The 18,566-nt window shown below is 45.2% G+C and overlaps 1 protein-coding gene across 3 annotated transcripts; it reads left to right on the forward strand.

The window, feature by feature from the left end:
• Positions 1-233: 233 nt before the first annotated feature.
• On the forward strand, positions 234-17,802 carry FAM174C (family with sequence similarity 174 member C). 3 transcript variants are annotated; one of them, XM_077270933.1, is made up of 5 exons: positions 234-449; positions 2,070-2,127; positions 13,871-14,115; positions 17,142-17,261; positions 17,350-17,802. In XM_077270933.1, the coding sequence occupies exons 2-5, from the start codon at positions 2,122-2,124 to the stop codon at positions 17,351-17,353; spliced, it is 375 nt and encodes a 124-aa protein (XP_077127048.1). In that variant the 5' UTR covers positions 234-449; positions 2,070-2,121; the 3' UTR covers positions 17,354-17,802. The 3 variants fall into 3 exon arrangements, with proteins under 3 accessions (XP_077127048.1, XP_077127065.1, XP_077127057.1); XM_077270942.1 differs by having other exon boundaries at positions 352-449; positions 2,073-2,127; XM_077270950.1 differs by lacking the exon at positions 17,350-17,802 and having other exon boundaries at positions 322-449; positions 17,142-17,265.
• The last annotated feature ends 764 nt before the right edge of the window (positions 17,803-18,566 follow it).

Consider the following 18,566-nt stretch of genomic DNA (forward strand, 5'->3'; position numbering starts at 1 on the left):
GTCACCCACTTTTTGAATAATATCTTAGCCCTGCACAAGATAGAAGAGATGCATTTTTTGAGCAATTGGAACTGGTGTAAACCCTCCTTCCTATGTCCATTTGTGGATTACTAGGTGCTGAGAATGGAGGCTACAGAAATCACATGCCCTAAAAAGGGGGTTTGGTACTGACGGCCCCCCAGCATGACGCCACACCGAGAAGAAAACAACCCCGGAGACTGCCAGCACTTCTTGTGGGGCGTTGATCTCGTACTGCGCATGCTCTCATCACGGCTGACTGCCCGCCTCCGGCCGAAGCTGTTCCGTCACATCACACAACGTGGGTGACCGAGTGTCGACATCACGTGACTTTGCTAGTGACGTGTCCCGTGCGTGTGGCCGTGGGGAGGGGCCGTTGCAGGAAGTGGCGACATCTGGTGCTGGTGATCACTACGGCGGCCGGCTAGCTGGTGAGTAGCGGTGATGGCGGCTATGGGAGACGCGCGCCTGCACTGCCGGGCACGTGTGGCCCGGCTGCAGGACGCCATGCTGAGGGCTCCCATCATCCTAGTGCATCAGGGGCAGCTAGGTACACTTACTGATTTCCTGCCATAGACCTGTGCTGTGTGATAATGTCTGGGCTGGCACTTCCTGCCCCCGTACTACAGTGTGTGTGACCGCTGCAGCCGATCACTGGGCTCAGGAGTGATGGCGACCTAAGGGCTCGTCCGACAGGCGTATTCTACAAACGTGTGCTATCCGTAACACACACCGACAAAGATTTGGTAAACCACAGTAAATTTATGTTTTAAGGTTGGGGAGAGCCAATCACTCTTTCACACAGGGCCCTGTAGGTTTGGATTTCTTTTTCCCTTAATAATAAAAACCTCTATTTCAAAACTGCATTTTGTGGTATCTTTGGTTAATATTTCAATTTGTTTGGTGATCTGAAACATTTAAGGAATGTTAGGAAATCAGGACGGGGTAAACACTTTTTCACAGCACTGTAACTGAGCCATCCTTGATAGTACCCCAGCACGCTAGCTATATCACCAGTGCATTGTGGGTGTGTGGCATCTGATACAGACCTATTAACCCCTTTCCGACATCGGGCGTAAATGTACGACGATGTCGGACTCCCTCCCTTTGATGTGGGCTCCGGCGGTGAGGCCACAGCTTTTCCTGGCACATGTCAGCTGTTTTGAACAGCCGCAGGTGGAATCGGTCACGTGATCGCAGGTCACCGATTGGTTGGCATGACAACCAGAGGTCTCCTGCAGACCTGTATGGTTGTCACCACCGGATTATTATGAGCACCGCCTGTGGTTGGTGCTCATAGCAAGTGAGCATTTCTGTTACATACAGGTGATCTGATCATTGCTTTATGTAGCAGAGCTGATCGGGTTATGGAAGCTTCTAACCTCCCATGGAGACTATTGAAGCATGCCAAAAGTAAAAAAAAAAAGTTTATAAAAATATGCAATATAAAATCACACCCCCTTTCACCCCTTATCGCAAAATGACCTTTTTTTTTTTTTCCCCCAAAGTTTGGATTTTTTTTTTTTACCACTTAAATAAAACAGAACCTAGACATGTTTGGTGTCTATGACCTCGTAATCACCTGGAGAATCATAATGACAGGTCAGTTTTAGCATTTGGTGAACATGGTTTAAAAAACAAAAATAAAAACCGTTGCGGAATTGCACTTTTTTTTTTTGCAATTTCACTGCGCTTGGAATTTTTTTTTTCTCCCCGTTTTCCAGTACACAATATGTTAAAACCAATGGTGTCGTTCAAAAGTACAACTCGTCCCCCCAAAAAATAAGCCCTCACATGGCCATATTGACCAAATAATTAAAATAGTTGTGGCTCTGGTCGTTAAGGGGTTAATATGGAGGAGCCCTGGAAAGCGGCCTGGTATCGGTGTTGGAGTGCTGTTATTTCTGCAGGGCAGCCCCGAGTACCGTAGGCTTTAGGAGCGGTTACATCCACGTAGTCAACCACTTTCTGCTGAATTACCGACCTATAACCCGTTCTGTATTGTAAAGTGTTAGCACCTTTTTGTAATTATAACTTTTTTTTTTTTATAGCAGATAGTGAAGAGAACTGTGAAGAACCCCCATAGGAAAAATCATCAGAATTATGGAGGTCAGTACGCTAAATCTTGGCATGTTTTGCTACTTGTAATGCCAGAATACAGCTGCCACATTCTCCATTCACTGAATACAAGCTCCATAAACTGACTGGTTTCCTATTTAGTGGAGTCAGGTAGGGCGGCTGTCTGGGGTATGGTTGCCTTTGCCTGACACCTTGAGAGCCTGGCAGACATGATTGACAGTCAGTAATGTAACATAACTGTAGAAGAAGGCATGGACTGCACATACTGCCGCCAAGAGAAAACGTGGCTAATGCATTTGGCAGGATTGTTGCCTGGGCACCTTAAGACACAGGCTACTTTCACACTAGCGTCGCCATGCGTCGGCCCGACGTACCGACGCATACTGTGAAATAAAAGCACAACGGGGGCAGCGGATGCAGTTTTTCAACGCATCCGCTGCCCCATTGTAATGTCCGGGGAGGAGGGGGCGGAGTTTCGGCAGCGCATGCACTGTCGAAAATGGCGGACACGTTGCACAAAAAAAGTTACATGGAACGTTTTTTGTGCCGACGGTCCGCCACAACACGTCGCATCTGCCGCACGACGGTGTGGCAATCCGTCACAATGCATCGCTAATGTAAGTCTATTGAGAAAAAACGCATCCTGCAGACAACTTTGCAGGATGCGTTTTTTCTCCTAAACGACGCATTGTGACGTAGGCAAAACGACGCTAGTGTGAAAGTAGCCTAAACTGAACTTCAAGATGCTCCATTTTGTTTCCAAAGAAGATAAACTGCTGCCAAAAGGATATAGCTTTAATATTTATACCTAGAAGTGCATGTAAAATAGAATGCGACAATCTAGAATAAAAAATCGCCATACAATCACAAAAATAACCAAAGTACTGTATATATAATATTAAGATACCAAAATATAACAGTAGGTCGCTTACCGTGCTTCAGATGTCCAATCTTGACAATTCAATTCCGGTATTTGTCTTTGAAGCTGTTCCTCATGTGGCCCTATAAAGCAGGGGTTGAAAGCACCTAGCACCCTGACAAAAGCGGCCAAACATTGGTTATCCTTGTATTGACTACTAAACATTGTTGAACTTAAATCATGCCTGTTGTCTTTTGAGCTTTCTCCTTAAAAAGGTTGTCGTGTCCAAATCGATAAGTCTGCAGTCACACTGTGTAACGCCTGCACTGTGTGCTGCGGGGATTCAACGGTTTCTAACCCCCGGACCGGAGAGTATGTATGAGTAACACACATTCCCGGCCAATGAGCTTGGCCTCGCTTAATACAAGTGTTGTATGGAGATCAGGTTCACTGGATGGCCGCATGTCTCCTCTGGGCGCAGCCTCGCTTAACCCCTTAGTGACAGAGCCAATTTTGTACTTGATGACCAAGCCCTATGACAGTGATCAAAATGAACCAATAGGAAAAATCTCCTATTCTTGCCGGGTACCGGCCGGCAGATCTCGGCAGGCACACTGTGCATGCGCCTGCCATTTTCTTCCAGGCAGATGAAGCAGAGGACTGGGGGGCAGATTAGGAGGGTCCGGGGATGACGGAGGTATCGGGGGGACCCAATTTTTCTGTCCTCTGGTATGCTAGATCATATCAGACCAGAGGGAAATGGATGGGAAATCAGACTTTTTTTTTTTGCGATCGCCGTTATTTGGTGAATGACGGCGATGACGAGCCTAGCGATGGTAAAAACTGACCTGAATCATGTTCTCCGGGGACTCTGCTAGCCCCAGCAGCCAAGACCCCAGAGATTTTCCAACTCTGGGGGGTGCTTTGCCCTTATTTCTCACCACCGTTAGACAGCGGCGCTGAGGAATAAGGCCCCTTAACTGCCACCGTTAAAAAGTGTATTGGCGGTCACTAAGGGTTTAAATTCATTATCCTCAAATTGAAAGAACATGGTATCACAACAAACCTGCCAAGTGAGGGCCACCCACCAAAACTCTCAGCCAGGGCAAGGAGGGCATTAATCTGAGAGGAAGCTCAGAGACCAAAGGTAACCCTGAAGGAGCTATAGAGTTCCCAATCATAGGCTGGAGTATCTATCCATACAACCACAATAAGCCGTACACTCCATAGAGGTGGCCTTTATGGAAGAATGGGCAGAGAAAAGCATTTACTTGCAAAAATTGTAAGGTTAGTTTTGAGTTCACCAAAAGATGTGGGAGACACCCCAAATGTGTGGAGGAAGGTTCTGTGGTTAGATGAGAACAAAAATTGAACTTTTTGGCAACCAAGATAAACGCTGTGTCTGGCCCAAACCAGCACAGCCAAGAACACCACACCCACAGTAAACCATGGGGGCAGCATCATGCTGGGTGGATGTTATTCCGCTGCAGTCACAGGGAAAATGGTCCGAATCAAGGGGAAGATGGATGGTGCAAAATGCACGTGTATTCTTGAGCAAAACCTGCTTGTCTGTCAGTGATTTGAGATTGTGACGGATGTTCACCTTCCAACAAGACAATCACCCAAATCATACTGCTAAAGCAACTCTACTAGTTAAGGGTAAACATGTAAATGATCTGGAGTGGGCTAGTCAAAGCCCAGACCTTAATCCAAGTGAGAATCTGTGGTCAGAATTGAAGATTGCTGTTCACCAGAGAGATCCATCTAACTGAAGCAGTTTTTCCTTGAGGAATGGTTTTACAAAAAAGGTGCATCTTATCGGAGTATGTATAAATATCACACACAAATTTTACCCTTAAAACTAAATATTAAATAATTGAAAAACAACCAACAACTCCAAACTTGAATTATTTAAATTTAGGTATAATAAATGCAGATATCCTAAAAGGAGGGACACCCTTCGTACACACTTGAATGTGACGTGGAGTGTGCCTGCAAGGGTTATCTCCTCTCACGCAATCCAACACTCAAGCTCTGTTCTAGGTGAGCATAGATCACACCCCGATGCGCTGAGGAGTCCCCAAAATGTTAGTCAATCAAAAGGTCACACAATGTCTCTGAAAGCTATGGATTCTATTAGAGCATGCAAGGCTATCAAATTTATTAAAGTTTTTAAGCTTTTAAGCTTTAATATAAAAATATACAGTTAATACAACAAAAGATGTAAAAAGTTATAAAATGAGAAGGGTGAAATAGCAGAAATATCTAAAACGTTTCTGTCTACAGTTACCTTCTGTTTTCCTAGAGGGAAGGGGAAGTGAATTGTGGATCATATCAGCTTCTTAGGCAGCCCTCACATGTGAACAACAGCTTTTTATAGTCCTGAATTTACTCATATTTCCAGGATGACCTGGATTGGTCCAATTAAATGTTAATGCTTGTGAATGGACGAATGGCTAAGTTGTGGCATTTCAAATATCCAATGTCGCCTCCCCCCTTCTCTCTATACAGGCAATAGGGAATATTCTTTCCTAGTTTCAAAGCATCTGATATCTTTTTAAAGCTAATGGTAGGAGCCGAGCTGCCATGTTTAATACACAAAACATTGCTGTTCGATAATCAGCGTAGGGTAAATTCATGAGTTACAATTTGCCAAAAGGCCACAAATCCCTTACTAAAGACTATACTAAAAATAGAATTAGGCTTACCGGTAATTCTGTTTCCAGGATCCTTCCACGACACCCACTTCAATGGTTGTCTTCCCCGCCCTAATAGGGGACAGGAACACAAAGAGGTTAAATACCCTCCCCTTCCTGCAACCACCAGTGTTTTCCTGGACACAGTAGCATGTTTAACTACCACAAAAGTGCAGGAATCAATCAGTAAATAAGTAATCAGATAGGGAGGGAAATTAGTGCTGTCGTGGAAGGTTTCTAGAAACCGAATTACCGGTAAGCCTAATTCTATTTTCTCTAGTCACCTTCCACGACAGCCACTTCGGTGTAGTACTAACAGCTAATTTCTCTAGGGAGGGATCACAGCCTGCAGAACACGTCTGCCAAATGTTAAATCCCTATTGAAATTTAGCCGGTAATGTTTGGTGAACGTGTGGACGGACGACCAGGTGGCGGCTCTGCATATCTTCTCTGATGAAGCATTCCCCCTCTCTGCCCATAATGTTGCCATCGCCCGGGTAGAATGTGATTTCAGTGAAGCAGGTGAATCTAGTTTCTGTGATGAATAAGCGAGGCAAATAGACTGTTTGATCCAATTCGCGATCGTGTTCTTTGCCGCCTTCTTGCCTTTGTTCCGTCCTGAGAACTGAATGAATACATTTTGATCAATTCGCCAGGCTTCAGTCTGTCGTAGGTAAGATAGAACCACCCTGCGGACATCAAGGGTGTGGAAGGTCTCTTCCTTAGGGTTGGAGGGGTTTGGGCAGAATGAGGGCAGTATAATGTCCTGATCCCTATGGAAGTCTGAGACTACTTTAGGTAGAAAGGACTGATCTAGTCTCCGTATAATGCTATGTGTAGTGAACATCAGGTAGGGTTCCTGTATGGACAGGGCCTGCATCTCTCCTATACGCCTAGCCGTGGTGATTGCGACTTAGAAAACCGTTTTATGGGTTGTTTTTTATGGTCATAGATTCCAGGGGTTCAAACGGATTTTGGGTTAGACCGTTAAGAACGATATTAAGGTCCAAAGGCGACACCTTACTACGGAGTCTAGGACGAATCCTGGATGCTGATGTCATAAAGCGCTTGATTCAGCAGTGGCCGGCTAAGTCTAGATTAAAAAAGGTGCTAAGGGCGGATACTTGCACTTTAAGTGCGCTAGGGGTAAGGCCCAACTCTAAACCTTTTTGTAAAAAGTCTAAGACCTGTGCTATATTGGGATGGAAGGGGTCTGGGGTTTCAGGGGAGCACCAGGACGTAAACCTTTTCCAGACCTTGGCATAGATGGCATTGGTTACTGGCTTTCTGCTTTTTTAGAGAGTTTGGATTACTTTATCCGAGAGTCCTTTGGCTTTTAAAATTCTGGCTTCAGTAACCATGCTGCCAAGTTCAGTTTGTGTAGGTCTGGATGCAGTAAGGGACCTTGGTGAAGGAGGTCGACTTTTTGAGGTAGAAGGCAGGGACCTTCTAGAGTCATGTCTAGTAGGGCACTGTACCAGCTCCTCCCAGGCCACAGTGGAGCGATTAGGATCGTGGTGACCCGGTCTGTTCTGATGTTTTGTAGTGTTTTTGCCAGCATGGGGATGGGTGGAAAAGCATATGCGAGGTTGAACCTCCACGGTTGTGAGAATGCATCTATTCCCTGCGCTCCGTCCGTGCGATAGAGGGAGAAGAATGTCTCCGCCTTCGCATTTTGTCTGTTGGCAAACAGGTCTACCTCTGGAGGTCCCCATCTCGAGGTTAGGGACATGAACACTGTCTGGTTTAGACACCAGTCTCCTGGGTGTATGTCTTTCCGGCTGAGGAAGTCCGCCTGAGTATTGTCTACCCCTCTTAGATATACTGCTGTGACTGACAGAAGGTTTTTCTCTGCCCATAAAAAAATTCTTGCTGCTATTTCTTTCAGACCGTTATACTTCGTTCCTGCCTGGTGTCGTAGGTAGGACACTGTGGTCATGTTGTCCGAGTAGATACAAACATGGTGATTTTGGATCAGGGCAGCTGATGCTTTTAGGGCTTCTTCCACAGCTTTCAGTTCTCTTCGGTTTGAGGAACTGCTGCTGATGCTTGATGTCCATCGTCCTTGAAAGTGGTAACCCTCTACCACTGCACCCCAGCCTCGCCTGCTGGCATCTGTGCGGAGTGTCTTCAGGGGGAGCTGATTCCAGCTGACCCCCTTCTGAAGATTTTGGTAATCTAACCACCACCTCAGGGCTGATTTTACGTGACCAGGGAGAAAAATTCTTTGAGTTAATGGAATCTATCGTTCTCTGGAATGTAGAAGCACATAGGTTTCACGTGTGAGCCTGAGCCCAGGAGACTGTTTGGATGCTTGTGGTCAGGGATCCTAAAATAGACATTGATTCCCTGAGGGTCGGTGATCGCTGGTCTCTGAATCTGGTTATTCTGCGGAGTAGATCGATCTGACGGTCCCTGGGAAGAAATGATATCCTTTCTTCCAAGTCCAGGAGAACCCCTAGAAACTTTCTCTTTGTGGAGGGATGAATCTGATTTTTCTAGATTCGGGATCCAGCCCAGGGACTTTAGTATCTCCAGGGTCTTCGCTACGTCGGTCTCCAGATGGGGGGTAGATGGGGCCATGATGAGAAAGTCGTCCAAATATGGGACAATGCATATTCCCTGGCGACGGACGAAGATCATTACTTCCGCCATAATTTTTGTAAAGACTCGTGGAGCCAAAGAGATGCCGAAGGGTAGGACGTTGAATTGGAAATGTTTGATTTGCTGCCCTTGAGAGACTGCGAATTTGTGGAATTTCCTGTGATCTGGATGGAATGGTACATGGTAGTACGCATCTCTCAGATCCACTGTCGCCATTACCCAATTTTGTCCGATGAGGGGGATCACCGACCTGATTGTTTCCATTTTGAATCTTCTGTAGCGAACAGATTCGTTTAATGGTTTCAGGTTTATGATTATCCTGTTCTTCCCCGACGGTTTTGTTACCAGAAAGAGACGAGACTAGTGGCCTCGTCCTTCCTCTCGTTTTGGCACTTGCAAGATCACGTTTGATTGGAGTAGGTTTTGTAGATCTTTTAACAGGGAGTTTTGGAGGAGTGGGGTTTGTAGGGAGGTTATCCTCAACCGTTGTGGGGAAGGTCTCTTAAACTCTATTTTTAGTCCATCTCGTATATGTAGGAAGGACCCACTGATTTGTGGAGATGGACTGCCACTGGGTGAAAAAGAGTGAGTCGACCCCCGACCGGAGCACCGTCACTGTTTATCTGGGGTCTGTTGAGTCTGAGGGACAAGGATGTTTCTTCCCTTGCCTCCTTTGGGATAACTCCATCTCCCTGTTTTGCCTTTTCCCTTATAATCCCTCTGTGAAGATTAATCACTGGGGGATGAAAAAAAGCATCTCTTTGGATTTCTTTGTTCAGGGAGAGATTTCTTCTTGTCCGCTGCCTTATCCAAGATATCATCCAGAACGGGACCAAATACCTGATGGCCCTGGAATGGGATGCTGCACAGCTTGGACTTGGAGATGAAGTCGCCCCCCCCCCCAGGATTTTAGCCAGAGTGCTCTCCTAGATGAGTTGGAGAGGACGGCAGCTTTTGCGGCTACTCGGACAGACTCCGCAGAGGCGTCGGCTAGGAGCCCTGTTGCTTTTTGTAGCAGGGGTAGGGAGTCTAAAATCTCCCTTGGGGTGCCCTGTGCCAAATGATCCTCAAGTTTGCGTAACCAGATGAACAAAGATCTGGCTACTCATGTGGAGGCTATGTTAGTCTTTAGTAAGTTTGTGGAGGTGTCCCAGGACTTTAACAGGCTCTCTATCTTACGATCCATTGGATCCTTGAGCTGGGAAGAGTCTTCAAAGGGAAGGGCTGTTTTTTTTAGTTACCCTGGACACTTGTACATCCACTTTTGGGGTCTCCCATAAGGAGTTATCTCCGTCCAAGGGAAAATGTTTTTTTTTTAGTTCTGAGGAGATACTGAGACCTTTTTCAGGGAGACCCCATTCATGTAGAATTAGATTCTGTATATTTTTATGTACAGGAAACCCTTTTTGATCTTTGGGTTTTAGACCCTCGAACATCTCGTCCTGTACCGTAAGTTTAATTTCCTCATCCTCCACCCCCATGGTGCCTCTTACTATACTGACTAGGTCACCCATATCCTCAGAATTAAAGTAATACTTCTTGTTCTCTGATTTAGGGGTGGTGGTGGAAGTGGAGCCCTCATTCTCCCAAACGTCCCCTGAACCCGAGGATTGAACCTCCCCAGAGTCTGAGTCGGACTCTACTCGGGCCGGTTTCCTCTTCTTAGGAGGAGGTGGCTGAGGAACCGGGATCTGGGAGAAGATAGCCATGGAAGACTGGACCTCTTGTTTAATGAGGGATCTTATGCTATCCAGCAGAGAGGGCTGCTCAGTTCATAGGACCTCATCTGTACAAGACTGGCAGAGCTTTTTCCCATATGTAGATGGGAGTCTGGCTGCACACATTTACATTTGCGGCTTGTTCTTCTAGGGTCAGAGACCTTTTTCTCCCTATAGGCGAGAAAAAGGGAGGGATTCACTAAGCTGTTTGTAAAAATGAATATGAGATAGCCGGGGCCAACACCTGTTACTTACAGTAGGGGGGGTACGCTTGGTTCTGCAGATGCAGAGCAAGGGGGTTTGTCACCGACCATGTCCATTCACAGTCAGCGTCAGACAGGTCTTACCCACCCGGATCTTTAAAGGGGATCGAGGGCCAGCGTCATCTGTGCTCCTCCTCCAACCTGGCCCAATTGGGGGGAATCCTTTCCGGAACGCCCCGGTATCTGACCGCTGAAGAAACCAGCGTCTGTGCGCGCACGGTCCACGTGGAACGCACAGGAAGAGACCGGAAGTGACGCGCGTCTCACCGGAAGTGACGCGTCAGAGCGCCGAGACGCGCGCCACCCCTTCCCAGCGTGCCCGACCGATGACCGCACCGGCCGCGGCAAAGGAGGAGGAAACCGGGGGGCTAACGTAGGCCCACCGGCATGCACGTCACCGCCCCGCTTTACCCCCGGAGGGGGCACAGGAGAGGCGGGAAGGTCCCGGGTCTCGCCGAAGGCAAGGAGACGGGAGCAGCACCGTAGGAGGAGAGGCAAGTCCCCGACCTCGGCTGCCCAACTTGAAAAGGTAGTGTGTATGGAGCTCCAGTCGTCGGCCACGGCAGCCTCTTCAGATCCTCTTCATGCCCCATAGGGGACAGGAAAACACTGGTGGTTGCAGGAAGGGGAGGGGTATTTAACCTCTGTGTTCCTATCCCCTATTAGGGTGGGGAAGACAACCTCCGAAGTGGCTGTCGTGGAAGGTGACTAGAGAAATATAACTTTTATTGAACTAATAGGGCAGTTAAAAACAGAGTTAGCGTGTGTTAACCACCGGCTTATTTGGGATACAACTCAGTATTAGGAGACCATCTGATCAATTACATTATCTGTCTAATATCCCCGATATAGTGTTCATTTGAGCTATGGGAAAGGTGCGGCCGCTACCTATATCCCTATTTCACACTATTATGCACAAATAACTTGCTAATAAAAAAAAAAAAGCTGCCATGTTTGACACTTCTCAGATTTTCCCAGGAGAGTTTCTGCAATAACGGAAGGCAGATGTTATCTTCTTTTGGTAGAGACAGTATGTGGATGCAGCCTTAACTAGTTATGTTACTGATATTACAGTTTCCCTTGCAAATATACATTTCCTTCACACCCTCCCTATTTTTTTCACTATTATCTTCCCTACTTTATCTCGGAGGGTGGCACCCCCACTCAATGTAGACTCACCCTCGCTAACCCTATCCTTTCCAGGGACATCAATAATACAAGGGTTAAGTCTAAAAAAAAAAATGGTGTCAAATGCAAATCACTCAATATACAAAAGAAAATTTGAACTGTGAATTAGTTTAAAATGTTCAGTCTACCATTAGATCGTTGCCAATGATTAAGACGCACGTTTTTGCGTTGAAACGCGTATGATTTTAATGTCTGGACTATGACTTAATTGTTTTAATGTTATTTGAAGCTATGGATTAAAAGAAAATGGATTTTATGGACTTGCATCGCTGGACTTATTCCTTTCAAGTTCAAACGCAAATCCTCTCTGATCCTCTATATGACCATGGACAGTAAATAACAATGGCAGACTATCCCAACTATTTTCTAAAATCCGAACCAATAATGGGTCATGCCTTCTATCCAATATATTATAATATGAATCCATAATTGGGCATAACTGGCTACACACCCAAGATACATTACCTTATGCAGCATATTGTCACTTACCGTATATGCTCGAGTATAAGCCGACTCCCCTAATTTTGCCACAAAAAACTGGGAAAACTTAATGACTCGAGTATAAGCCTAGGGTGGAAAATGCAGCAGCTACTGGTAAATTTCAAAAATAAAAATAGATACCAATAAAAGTAAAATTAATTGAGAAATCAGTAGGTTGTGTTTTTGAATATCCATATTGATTGAATCAGGAGCCCCATATAATGCTCCATATAGTTCATGATGGGCCCCATAAGATGCTCCATATTAAAATATGCCCCATACAATGCTGCACAAATGTTGATTATGGCCCCATAAGATGCTCCATACAGACATTTGCCCCATATAATGCTCCACAAATGCTGATTACGGCCCCATAATATTCTCTATACAGATATTTGCCCCATATAATGCTGCACATGGCTCCATAGGATTCTCCAGAGAGATATTTGCCCCATATAATGCTGCACATGGCCCCATACAGATATTTGCCCCATATAATGCAGCACGTTGACCCCATAAGATGCTCCATACAGATATTTGCCCCATATAATGCTGCCCATGCCGCATAAGATGCTCCATACATATATTTGCCCCATATAATGCTGCACATGGCTCCATACAGATATTTGCCCCATATAATGCTGCACATGGCCCCATACAGATATTTGCCCCATATAATGCAGCACGTGACCCCATAAGATGCTCCATACAGATATTTGCCCCATATAATGCAGCACATGGCCCCATAAGATGCTCCATACAGATATTTGCCCCATATAATGCTGCACATGGCCCCATACAGATATTTGCCCCATAAGATGCTCCGTACAGATATTTGCCCCATATAATGCAGCACATGGCACCATAAGATGCTCCATACAGACATTTGCCCCATACGGATATTTGCCCCATATGCTGTTGCTGCGATTAAAAAAAAAAGACATACTCACCTCTCAGGCCCCAGCACTTGCTATATTCACCTGCTCCCCGTTCCACCGATGGCCGCCGCTGTGTCTTCAGCGTCCTCTGCACTGACTGTTCAGGCAGAGGGTGGCGCGCACACTAATCGCGTCATCGCGCCCTCTGACCTGAGCGTCACTGCAGAGGACGGGGAAGACACAGCGGCACTGGTGGTGGAATGGGGAACAGGTGAATATTGCGCACTGCCCCCGCCATACTCACCTGCTCCTGGTGCGGTCCCTGCCTGTCTGTTCTCCGGGCGCTGCAGCTTCTTCCTGTAGTAAGCGGTCACATGGTAACGCTCATTACAGTATTTAATATGCGGCTCCATCCCTATGGCAGTGGAGTGGGGTCCATGTTCATTACTGTAATGAGCGGTACCATGTGACCGCTCAACGCTGGAAGAAGCTGCCGGCGCTCGGGAACTAGGGACGTGCAAGGACCGCGCCAGGAGCAGGTGAGTATTATTACACAGCTGCCGCTCCCCCTCCCCTGCCGACCCCTGGGAATGACTCGAGTATAAGCCGAGAGGGGCAATTTCAGCCTAAAAAAATGGGCTGAAATTCTCAGCTTATACTCGAGTATATAGGAACTTTAATGTTGATTTCATATGCCGTCTTGCCTCTACGTGTTTCCCCTCCCCTCAGTGGCTTATTAGGAGGCTTCTAGATAATTAAGATGCCAGAGCATTATTTGCCCGACGTTGACTTGGAGAGAACCAATATTTGTCCATGTGTATACTTATCGAGAAGTGTTTAGCAGCAGCATTTTATTCCCCTCTTTCCAGTTCCCCTAAGGTCGGCTTCACACTTCTATGTTTCACAGACTGTTGCCTATGAGGCTATTGAGTTTGGGTCAGGAGATCTAGGACTGCAAAACAAGGATCTGTGAATCTGGCCTAATAGTTGTAAGCAGGGTTATATAGCATGTCAAAAGGAAATGACTAGTGTGATAAGAAGGGCTAGATAATATTTGTACTACTTCTATCTTCCTTTGTTCTTGCAGGTGTGGTGCATCTCGTGTTTACTGATATTTATGGTGCCTGTGGTTTGGAGTGATGAAGGAAATGGTAGCTCTACAGTCCCTACTTCAACAGTTACCACAAATTCTTCAATCACAAAACCTACTCAGATCACAAAAGCTACCCAGTTATCCTTCTGGGGAAACATTGAAATGATGCAGCGAGCCTTCTATGTGCTGATCGGAATTAGTGTGTTGGCCGTACTCTACTTTGTAATCAGGACTTGTAGGTAAGAAATGCTTGTTGCTTATACACCATATGTCAGTTTTTATTCCCATTGTAAAAAAAGATATGTTTAAAGGGGTTGTCTGGGCCGAACTGAAAATTCTGTAGTCACTCGGAGACTGGTGAATTGTGAGGGCACACTGTCACAATTCCCCTCTTTTTCCCATGCTGGTGGGCGGATGTGTAACTGCATGTATGTGAGTTGCATAACTGTGGTCACAACTAGACTAGTGTAGCTTCTCTCAATAGAAGAGAATTGAGAGATGTGCAGGAGTCTAGTCGGCGTGTGACCAGCTATCTGCCCCTTGGGAAATACAGTAGAATCATCACAATGTGTGGGGATGTAAAGGCTAAACAGTGCAACATTTTTAATGACCTCTGATTGCAATAATAATGTTTAGCCCCAAATATATGTATTTAAGTTGAAAATGTGTCTTTCAGAGAACATTTGTCTGGTGCCTATATCACTCCTTTGGAAAAGGTATTGCCTTATAAGTACCCATGCACATTGGACATTTCAACACCCACTGTCAGCTATGTATATGGGTTCCCTGACGGTCTCCAAACTGCAGTTGTCAGGAAAATGGAGACTCAGATATTTGGGTTCCAACATACACAGTACTATACTCCTACAGAAGAGGGGCCAGGCAGTGGTTTATTCCCTTCCCCCTATTAAAAAAACAAACAAGCTAGCAAGTATACCTTTGTCTAGGGCAGTTGGGAAGAAGTAGCGGTCATCCAAATGAGCTATCGGCCATAATCTATTGAAGGTGTTTGCACCATTAAACTAAATTTCTGGTTACAAATTTTCAACAACACAATCAATCAAATGAGTTGTTGAAACATGTCTATCTAAAATATTACAAAGCCCCCTTATAATACACATTAGATTGTCAGCCAAACCTGCTGGTTATATTGGGCTCGGCTGACCATCTTATCTGTATGATGGTGTCCTGAATCTCTCCTGATGGCATAGGTGAGATTTTACCTGGGGGTGTTCCTTCTGCTAGTTCTTCTGCAGGTTTTAGGTACTATGTACATTGCTTATTGGACATCTTTATCTGCCTTCCTTTATATCCTCCGTGTGCCAGACTACTTGGCAGGTAGCCTTTTTTTTTTTTCCTGACTAATGGGTGATACTATATGTTAATTTACACCTTGTTGATGAGCTATGTGGTGTTATTAGAGATGAGCGAATATGTTCAGAAAACGATCGCCAAACATTAATTCGTCACAAATATGGCGCATTCGAATTCATGATAGGAAACACAAGCATTTTTTCTTTAAGTCGGTAAAAGTGTGGAAAAATAATTGCGGTGCAGCTGTCATTGACATCAAGCCCTAGGTTTAGTAATGAAAGTGTGTCAGCCAGACACCCTCAATACTAAGCAACTGTTACATTTTAATAAAAAAATGAAAAAACATTGCATGGGCTACCACGTAATTTTCATAACCAGCAGAGGGAATGCCGACTGTTGAGGGCTAATGTTAATATTTTGGGAAGGAGCCAATAGCCATAAATGTTCCCAAGCTATTAATATCAGCTCACAGCTGCTTGCTTAGCCTGTACTGGCTAGTTTACAGGGGGACCCCAGAAAAAAATTGACATATGGTCCCCCTATAAAATCTAACTAGCAAAGACTAAACAGACAGCTGCAGGGTGACATTAATACCCTAGGAAGGGGCCATGGATATTGGCCCCTCCCAGACTAAAAACATCAGCTCTCAGCTGCCCCGGAAAAGGCGCATTTATGAGATGTGCCACATCTGGCGCTTAGCCTCGCACTTCACACTTGCCCTTTAGCGGTGGTCGTGCCCCTGATTTGCTTGGTGACCAAACAGGGCTTCGCTAGCTGGCTTCTAGCTGTTATGTGTATCTCCTCAACATGGGGTGCAATCACGGTTCGAACCCTGCATGGCGTTCGGCCCTTTCCAGAGATCTTGAAAAATGTAACCGGTGTGTGGCTAGGACGTATGGTAACTCCATAATCTCCTAAAAGGGAACCTGTCATCAGTTTTGGTCGATATAATATACGGCCATCACCTTTCAGGGCTGATATACAGCATTCTATAAATCAGAAAGGATTTCACAAGGAGATTTAACGTGAACCTGTCAGCAGTTTTGGCCAATATGAGTTACAGCCATCACCTTTCAGGGCTGACATACAGCATTCCATAATGCTGTATATAAGCCCTCAACCCGACCTGAAAGAGAAGAAAAATAACTTTTATTGTGCTCACCTGCGGGGAGGGATCCGGCCCAAGGGTTGGTGTCGCTCTTCTTGGTCCCATCTTCTTGCGATGCAGTCATTTTGTCTGCCCTTATTCACACATTGAGGTCAACTCTTGACGCATGGTAAGGTTTTTAATGTCAGACAGCGTAGGACCTGTCCCGGTCTGGGTCACCTTGTCGACGATGGGATGGCTTTTATGCTATTTTTAATCAAGAACAGTATTACTAAGAACCCTGGGCTGCATTTATACCAACTAACATCAAGCTTATTTTTTTTATTTTTTAAGAGCAGCGTGATGTAGGGGCAGAGATCGTGATTTGAGTGAAGCGTCACTTTCTTGGCTGTTTATTGTAGTTTCAAAAAATTGTGTTTTGTCAGCTGAAAACTTATCAGGAGGACCAGTTGAATTGTGCCTTGTAGTCCTCCTGCTCTGTTTAACCATGCCCCCACAGCTGTTTGGCAGTTTTCTGCCTATGCACAGTGTACACAGAAAGCTGTCACAGTGGTGTGGGCGAGGTTATACAGAGCTCAGCATTCATAGAACTGCTAGATCTGCAGCAAAGAAAAATATGTTACCAAAACTGCGTCAAGCAGCTCAGTAAGTGACAAATCACTGGAATCAGGGTCTCTGTCCTTACATTATGCTGCTCTCATATTACTTAGACCTGGTGATATTTCCCTTAAGATACTAGTGGATCTAGAATAAAGATCATGTGTTGTGTTATATATCAATTTCCTAATTGGAAAATGGCCTTCTTTTATTATTTGTGTTTTAAAAATAACTATTGTTTTTCAGCCTGAAAAAGAAGCCTCAAAAGAAGAAGTATGGGCTTCTCTCAGACTATGATGACACCATGGAATTGGGATCAATGGACAGTGATGAAGAAAAAATATTTGAGTCGAGAAGTATAAGAAGGTAAGCGCTTGTGGGAGGCACATGGGTCAGTGATTTGTGTATTTTGTAAAAAAACAAAAAAAACCCACATTTTTTTTTTAATTGACAGGTAATGGATAAAGCTGCGAGTCTTGAATCCCTAACCACAAACCAGCCCTATCCTTGTGATGACACAGCAGACGGTCTCCTGTGTTTTGAGGGGATGTGCACCTCTGTCCAAATTCATTCCAACACTAACTGCTGCTGCTGGAAAAGCCTGACCGGTTGGACCACGGATTGTGTGCAGTGCCGTACTAAAGACTTCAGTGGATATGTGATTCTCTGGCCTTTCCCAAATGTACATTCCATCCTCAGTGTGGAGCTAATGGTTGAATAACAAGTGCTTTCCTTTTTACTCTTTCCAGCAAAATGTATTTGCTGAATTATCCTGACGAGACCAGGTAATTGTAGGGTTCTCCTGCCTGGAAATGTGGCCATTTTGTATGTGGTTCAGGATATTTTCTAACAAACATTTATTTTTCCACTGTTCCTTTTTTATACGAATAAAACATTGATTAATCTGGATGTTTGATGCTTATTTCAGCCAAATCCATGCGTGCTCACTGAGCAAGCCATTCGGAACAGTCCGCGAAACCCTTTCCCGATCGATACATTTTCTGTTATTGTGCTTTTTATTTCCTTCCATTATTCCAAGAGCCATAACTTTTTCATTTTTCCGTTAACACACCTGCATGAGGCCTTTTTTTTCCGCTTTTTTAGTTTAATGACTTCATTTATTTTACCATGCAATATACTGAAAACAGGAACAAAATTCCAAGGGCTGTGTAATTTCACAACAAGTTTTTCTGCAATTGTTTTTCCAGTTTTGTTTTTACAGAAATACCAAACTTGTGTACTTAAGTGGCTCATAGAAAAAGGACGACTTCAAAAAAACTTCACAGAAAAAGAAGCAGCCTTACCAACACCAAGTCAGATAACACATGCAGTAGCAGGATGCAGCAGACCCCCATGATAAAGGCGGGGGCAGCACACGTGCAAAATACTGATGGACGCAGCTACTCACACATCTAGCAATTCATGAAGAGGTGACTGTGTAGTATTAAACATGCACCCAGATGGAGCGTGCATAGGAAGCCAGTGTTTAGCTCCCGGCGCCGGGGAACAGCGCTAACTGTACCGCTGCTTCCCTGGCGCCGGTACGTGTGGTACTGATGCGGTATACAGTTGCTATACGTGTGGCACAAGTATTACACACAGACACTCTCTGGTACTGGAAATATCAGGACGTGTGAAACAGGCCTTAAACTGCCTTATCAATTTTACCAC

Source organism: Ranitomeya variabilis, chromosome 1 (genome assembly GCF_051348905.1).
Source record: "Ranitomeya variabilis isolate aRanVar5 chromosome 1, aRanVar5.hap1, whole genome shotgun sequence".
Taxonomy (NCBI): Eukaryota; Metazoa; Chordata; class Amphibia; order Anura; family Dendrobatidae; genus Ranitomeya; species Ranitomeya variabilis.

Excerpts from the sequence above, each read along its gene's own strand:
- FAM174C (XM_077270933.1), top strand. Across the intron at positions 14,116-17,141 it reads TTTGTAATCAGGACTTGTAG|CCTGAAAAAGAAGCCTCAAA; the intron begins GTAAGAAATGCT and ends ATTGTTTTTCAG.